This window comes from Symphalangus syndactylus, chromosome 6 (genome assembly GCF_028878055.3).
Source record: "Symphalangus syndactylus isolate Jambi chromosome 6, NHGRI_mSymSyn1-v2.1_pri, whole genome shotgun sequence".
Taxonomy (NCBI): Eukaryota; Metazoa; Chordata; class Mammalia; order Primates; family Hylobatidae; genus Symphalangus; species Symphalangus syndactylus.
In genome coordinates this window covers 48,554,610-48,562,637 of record NC_072428.2, presented here as the reverse complement: position 1 = coordinate 48,562,637, position 8,028 = coordinate 48,554,610, and the positions used below count along the sequence as shown (strand labels likewise).

Here is an 8,028-nt window from a genome sequence, read left to right as displayed (position 1 = left end):
TTTTAGGCCCAAATAATTGTATAACTCAAGGCAGCATTTACTGAGATTACTGAGATAGAGAGCACTGGGAAAGACACATTTGGGATGGGCATGGAAAATTAAGAGTTGACTTTTTTTTTTTTTTTTTTGAGATGGTAGTTTCGCTCTGTCCCCCCCAGGCTGGAGTGCAGTGGCACGATCTCAGCTCACTGCAACCTCTGCCTCCCGGGTTCAAGCGATTCTCCTGCCTCAGCCACCCGAGTAGCTGGGATTATAGGCGTCCACCACCACACCTGACTAATTTTGTATTTTTAGTAGAGGTGGGGTTTCACCATGTTGGCCAGGCTGGTCTCGAACTCCTGACCTCAAATGATCCACCACCCCACCTCAGCCTCCCAAAGTGCTGGGATTACAGGCAGGAGCCATTATGCCTGGCCTAGAGTTGACTTTTCTATGAACATTTATTAATACATTAACAGTTTATGTTATTTTAATACATGTTGTTGTAAACATCCTTTTATGTATCTCCTGTGCACATGGTGATTAGACTTACTCTAAAGTATACAAATAGGGGTAAAATAGCTGGATCCCAAATTGAGTCTTCAGTTTTATTTTATGGAATCTGAAAGGAAAATTTGTGTGCATAAAATATTCTATAAGGCAAAGTTACCATATTAAAAATTGAATAATATCTGGACATTTAGGCATATACATTAACTGTGGGGTCATTTCAACCAACTTAATTTCCTGTGGTCTGGTTTTAACAGGCACTATTAAATGGATAGATGGAGACTGAAAACAATACAGCAGTGACAGAGTTCATTATTTTGGGATTAACAGACAAATCCTATGCTATGTGCCATTTTCTTCATGGTTTTTCTAGCAGTTTATATAGTTACCATACTGGGAAATACTAGCATAATCCTCTTAACCCAAAGCAGCCCACAGATTCACACCCCAATGTACCTTTTTCTCAGCCATTTGGCTTTTGTGGACATTGGGTATTCCACATCGGTTATGCCAATCATGCTCATCATTTTTTTTTTTTTTTTTTTTTTTTTTTTTTTTTTTTTTTTTGAGACGGAGTCTCACTCTGTCGCCCAGGCTGGAGTGCAGTGGCGCAGTCTCGGCTCACTGCAAGCTCCGCCTCCCGGGTTCACGCCATTCTCCCGTCTCAGCCTCTCCGAGTAGCTGGGACTACAGGCGCCCGCCACCACGCCCGGCTAATTTTTTGTAGTTTTAGTAGAGACGGGGTTTCACCGTGGTCTCGATCTCCTGACCTCGTGATCCGCCCGCCTCGGCCTCCCAAAGTGCTGGGATTACAAGCGTGGCTCATCAGTTTCTTAAGAGAGAAAATGACTATTCCTGTCACGGGCTGTATAGCACAGCTTGGCTCTGATGTCATGTTTGGAATCACAGAGTGCTACCTGCTGGCCACTATGGCCTATGATCGCTATGTGGCTATCTGCTCTCCCTTGCTTTACGCCATCCAAATGCACCCAATCATCTGCTTCCTCCTACTGGGAGCCTCCTACCTGGGCGGATGCATGAATGCTTCATCTTTTACAGGCTGTTTGATGAACCTGTCCTTCTGTGGTCCAAATAAAATCAACCACTTTTTCTGTGACCTCTTCCCACTCTTGAGGCTTTCTTGTGGCCATGTTTACATTGCTGAAATATCCCCTGCCATCTCCTCTGCATCTGTCCTTATCAGCACGCTGTTTACCATAATCGTATCCTACATCTACATCCTCCACTCCATCCTGAAGATGCGCTCTACTGAGGGAAGGAGGAAGGCTTTCTCCACCTGCACTTCCCACCTCACTGCAGTCACTTTGTTCTATGGGACCATTTTGTTTGTTTATGTAACGCCCAAGTCAAGCTATTCAGCGAATCAGGTCAAAGTGGCATCTGTGATCTACACGGTGGTGATTCCCATGCTGAACCCCCTCATCTACAGTCTCAGGAATAAGGAGGTGAAAGATGCCATGAGGAAATTGATGGCAAGAACACATTGGTTTTCCTGAATTAAATCAGGTATAATCCACAAATAACTAAACCAATGATTTGGGAGACACTTGTGCTTAATATTCTGTTTATCATTGACTGTATCACTTATATAGTGAAGTGCTTGTGTAAGTATAGAAAGCCAATGCTTACTTCCATGTACAAAGTTAATTGTGTAATTTATACGGATATCTGCTGGAGTCAATTTTTTTTTTTTTTTTTTTTTTTTGAGATGGAGTCTCATTCTGTCGCCCAGGCTGGAGTACAGTGGTGCAATCTCATCTTGGCTCACTGTAACCTCCTCCTCCTGGGTTCAAGCGATTCTCCTGCCTCAGCCTCCCTAGCAGCTGGGACTACAGGTGTGCACCACCATATCTGGCTAATTTTTGTATTTTTGGTAGAGATGGAGTTTCACCATGTTGGGCAGGCTGGTCTTGAACTCCTGAGCTCGAGCAATTTGCCTGCCTTGGGCTTCCCAAAGTGCTAGGATTACAGCATGAGCCACTGCACCCAGCCTGGAATCAAATTAAACATGGATTTGTCAAGGTAAGAATACCTCAGAAAACAGCTTCTAATAAGATGTCCCCTAATCACCAATTACAGAGTTCTAATTAAATAGAGACACAAAGAGACATATTTCAAAGATCAATTTTTTCTAAATCCCATTTTATAAAACAACATCTGGGAAAGGAATTTCCAATAGATGTGTAATCAATGGTAATGTTGACAAGTCAGGCAGTTCAGGTTACTTTCTTTAAAGGTACTACTCTGCTGTGGTCCACGGATGTTTAAACTTTTGAAAACGGCAATGTGAGTGTCAAAAAGCTTCTATTTATTTTTCTTTTATTTAAGCCAGAGCAAAAATTATGATTCCTGTATTTGGCCATTAAGAGATACAACCCACATAGCACAGAAGAAACTCTGAACAAATCTCAGCTAACTCTTTTTATAAATGAAATCTTAACAGATGAGCAGTAGAGTTGGATTTTGAAAGCAGACATTTCTTTAGATAGTGAGACTTTCTTTGACCAATAGCTGATAGATAGGAGACATGAAATTATGATCCAGGCAAAACATATATCTGCCACATATTTTTATAGTGTCTCTCAAAAAGGTGTCCATCATCACTGTTTCTTCAACTGCCCTTTTTGTAGGGGCTCGTGACTCATTCTGATTAAGGCAATTATCTCTAAATTGATTCCCTGCCTCCAGTGCTTCTTCCACAATTTCTGATTAACATTTTAGTTAATATATTTGCATTATTAGCATAGTAATGATGTCATACAGATCCCGAGACAGTAGGGAGGGACCATTAATTTTACAGTCTGACCTCCCATTCCTGGGTTCTTCACTGACCAGATCAAGGAAATCTTCTCTTCTTGTCTGGAAGCCGTATTGTGCAATTTCTCTGGTCCTGTTTCCCTGTTTATACCTCTTTACTTGCATTAATTATGGGCCTATAATCCCCCCAGTGCAATAACTCTGGGGTTAACGTTAGCACAGACATGGCCCTTTCCAAAGAGAGGGCACTCAAAGGTGTGACTTCAGTCTGAGAAAGGGCCATCTTAGCATCACGGTGAGAACACTGAACTCTGGTGATTGAAGGTTTTCATGGACTGTTTCTGGCAGCCTCCTCTTCATCTCACCTTCCACACTTCAGTCTTCACCAGGGTACATCCTCAGATCTCTGTCCTCATCCCCATTCCCCATGGAACCCAAGAGTGACCTCATTTTCTCCCATGGGGTCAGCTGTCCCCTATGTGGTTAACAGTATCCCTATCTCCAAATGCAACCTTCCTTGGAGGACAGATAGACTTCCTTGGTCTTTTCCCTAGGACCCTCACACTCAGCGTGCTGGGACCAGATTTATCATATTTCTCCCAAAAGTGTTTCTTCTCCTCTTTTCTTAATATGTTAGCCTCACAAATGTCACCTCTTTGTGAGGACTAGTACTCCAACAGACTTGGGGTGGCCCTCACTGTGTACCTGTCTAAATGGTCAGCCTCCCTCTCTCCTTTTCCTTCTCTCAAAAGAAAGGTATGTCACATATTAATCTATCTTCATCTAAGTCTCTTTTGTCTGGAGGCTTAAGTATTTCCCAATTGATTATGATAAGTCCATGCAGAAATTTGTCCTCTGTTCTTCAACTCTAAGGGGCTCAATTAATTCAATCACCCAGATGTAGAGGGTATGGCTGCATCTGACACTGTTACAGTCCTTTTGGGAGAGGATTTATATTTAAACTCATTTTACCCTCCCAAGTTCTGAATCAACTGAAGAATGAAAAAAAGGAGAAGGTATATGTGAGAACAAAACATTGCCTGTAGAAATGAAAGAGTTGATATTACAGAATGTGGTTTATGTTCATGGGCACATACGTTTTTGTGTTCTGAATCCCAGAATTTGACACTCTTTCTTTCTGTCACTGAAAATATTGTCTCTGGGAAGACACTCAGGTCTTCCCAATGAGAGTCGGCCTTTACCCATCATCTTACAGTATGTCCAAGGGCAGTCAAGAACCTTGAGGGAAGGCTCGCTCCCGAGAGAAAGGAGGAAGAAGGGCTGGGATGCTGTTTAGGAGTGAATTGTGTTCCTCTCAAATTCGTATATTGAGCTTTTAATCACCTGTATGTCAGAATGTGACTTTATTTTGGAATAGGTTTATTGTAGACATAATTTGTTAAGATGAAGCCATACTGGAGCAGGGTAGGCCCCTAATCCAATATGACTAATGTGCTTGTTGAAAGGGAGATTTTGGACTTAGGCAACACATAGGGAGGACTCCATGTGAAGATAAAGACAGAGATTTGGGTGATGCTTTTACAAGCCAAGGAACACCAAAGATTGACAGAAAACCACCAGAAGTTAGGAAAAAGGCCTGGAACAGATTCTCCCTCACAACCTTCAGAAGGAACCAATCCTGTCAATACCTTGATTTTGGACTTCCAGCCTCCAGAACTATGAGAATAAATTGATGCTTTGTTATGGTAGCTCTAGAAAATGCATACAATTACATATCTAGTTTTCCCCTAAAAATTCACCATCAGCTAATTTACTCCCTCCAGGGGAGGAGGGAGTGAAGGCTTGGAAAGATGCCAGGTGTGTTACACTAGGGGATGCCCCTCTGTGATGGCTAATATTGAGTGTCAACTTCATTGGATCAAAGGATGCAAAGTATTGTTCCTGGGTGTGTCTGTGTGGGTGTTGTCAAAGGAGATTAACATTTGAGTCAGTGGACTGGGAGAGGCAGACCCACCCTCAACCTGGGTGGGCACCATCTAATTAGCTGTTAGTACAACTAGAATAAAGTAGGCAGGAGAAGATGGAAGAGCAGACTTGTTGAGTCTCCTGGCCTTCATCTTTCTCCCATGCTGGATGCTTCCTGCCCTCAAACATCAAACTCCAAGTTCTTCAGCTTTTGGACTCTTTGACTTATACCAATGGTTTGCCAGGGGCTCTTGGGCCTTTGGCCACAGACTGAAGGCTGTACTGTGGGCTTCCCTACTTTTGAGGGTTTGGGACTCGGACTGATACACCACTGGCTTCATTGCTCCTCAACTTGCAGATGGCCTATCGTAGGACTTTACCTTGTGATCATGTAAATCAATTCTCCTTAATAAACGCCCTTTCATTGATGCAAAAATCCTCAATAAAATATTGGCAAACCGAATCCAGCAGCACATCAAAAAGCTTATCCACCACGATCCAGTTGGCTTCATCCCTGGGATGCAAGGCTGGTTCAATATATGCAAATCAATAAAGGTAATCCATCATATAAACAGAACCAAAGGCAAAAACCACATGATTATCTCAATAGATGCAGAAAAGGCCTTTGACAAAATTCAACAACCCTTCATGCTAAAAAATCTCAATAAACTAGGTATTGATGGGACGTATCTCAAAATAATAAGAGCTATTTATGACAAACCCACAGCCAATATCATACTGAATGGGCAAAAACTGGAAGCATTCCCTTTGAAAACCTGCACAAGACAGGGATGCCCTCTCTCACCACTCCTATTCAACATAGTGTTGGAAGTTCTGGCCAGGGCAATCAGGAAGGAGAAGGAAATAAAGGGTATTCAATTAGGAAAAGAGGAAGTCAAATTGTCCCTGTTTGCAGATGACATGATTGTATATCTAGAAAACCCCATCGTCTCAGCCCAAAATCTCCTCAAGCTGATAAGCAACTTCAGCAAAGTCTCAGGATACAAAATCAATATAAAAAAATCACAATCATTCTTATACACCAATAACAGACAAACAGAGAGCCAAATCATGAGTGAACTCTCATTCACAATTGCTTCCAGGAGAATAAAATACCTAGGAATCCAACTTACAAGGGATGGGAAGGACCTCTTCAAGGAGAACTACAAACCACTGCTCAACGAAATAAAAGAGGACACAAACAAATGGAAGAACATTCCATGCTCATGGATAGGAAGAATCAATATCGTGAAAATGGCCATACTGCCCAAGGTAATTTATAGATTCAGTGCCATTCCCATCAAGTTATTTTCCTTTTTATTTTGAGGGAGAATATGTCTTTTATCTCCCCCTCGAAGCTTTTAACAGTTTCTTTTGTTTTGGGCTTTGTGTAGTCTTTTTATGATTTGTGTAACTGTGGCTGTTTCTGCACTTATTATGTTTGGAATTTGCAGAGTTTCTTGAATTTGTAGCTCATGGTTTTTCATCAGTTGGGAGGTTTATCAGTGATTATTTTTTCTACTCCATTGTCCTTATCCTGTTTTCTTGGGCATCAATTGCATATATGTTGGATATTTTCACAATTTCCTATATATCTCTTGCACTCTCAACATGTTTTCTACTGACCTATCTTTCAAGTTACTGATCTTTATTTCTGCTATGTCCAATCTACGATTAAGTCTATCTACTGAATTCTTTATTTTTCATTTCTAATATTTCAGCTTGATTCTTTTGATAGTTTTTCTCCCTTTCTTTCTTTGTTCTATATGTAGCTTTCAGTTGTGATTCTTCATATAATTCCTCTATTTTTCTTAAACATTTTTTGCAGTGTCTAAATTTTGTTTATTTGGTCCAATTTTTGGCATAGCTTTTTTAAATTGAATGATGGGCAATGAAGATGAAAATTTTAGAAGCTCTAGTGAGAGTATCTTCTTCCAAAATATATTTTATTTTCTCCAGCAGGAAAAAACAGCACTGGATTGATCTCTTTGAGAAAATGGAAATGTCATGCCCACAGAGGTCATTCACATAGAGAAAGAACTTATGTCACTGTATACATTAAACTCCTAAACTTGTATCCTAAGAGAATAGAGGTGGTATTTCCAATGTGGGTCAGACACTGCACTTTCTTGGGGATAATATACTACTAGCTTGGTCTTATTTCCAGGTAAGGTATAGCTCTTTAGGAGCCTCACATAAAAGCTTGGAGTATTCTCAGTCCCCTCCATCTTACATGGTATTTTTATCAAACTCTATCATATCGACATTTCAAAAGGTTGAAATCTTCTCAGATCTTCAGCCTCCCATGGGCTGCTTCCTGCTTAGTGTTTTGATATTCTGCCAGCCCATGTGCAGCTTAGGAGTAGTTAAATTTCTTAATGGGAAGTTACATATCACATTTCACACTCACTTCTCTACAGTATCTTGGTCTGTCGGGTCTTAGCTGCCTTGACATCTTTGACCCCCAACCTCTGTGTGCCCATCCTGCCACACTGCCAAAAGCCCCAGCCTCTGGCTTTTTTCTCAGCCCTAATTCTTCATGATATCATTTGTGAGGATCAAAGAAATTTTCACTTGCAAAATGACATTTAAACTGAGACATAAAGAAGATAAGAGTTAACAGGCCATTGGGAGTTGGAAGTACAATTGTAGAAACTTTGGTGGGTGGGGAAAATAGTGATGTGGGAGGCTGACCTAATTATCCTCAGTTCAAAGCACAGTGTCTGGTACAGAGTGAGCACTCAACAAATATTTATTTGTTAAATATTAACTCTAATTCAATAAATATTTATTTAATTATCTTTCATATTCCTAGCACTAGGCTATGAACTAAAG

The 8,028-nt window shown here is 40.9% G+C and overlaps 1 protein-coding gene across 1 annotated transcript; it reads left to right on the top strand.

Annotated features, from left to right (window-relative positions):
• The first annotated feature begins 764 nt into the window (after positions 1-764).
• On the top strand, positions 765-2,006 carry LOC129485267 (olfactory receptor 5P4-like). The gene is given in 3 exon segments (XM_055284650.1): positions 765-827; positions 829-1,007; positions 1,310-2,006. Coding segments are annotated over 3 exon segments (939 nt in total).
• Positions 2,007-8,028: the final 6,022 nt, after the last annotated feature.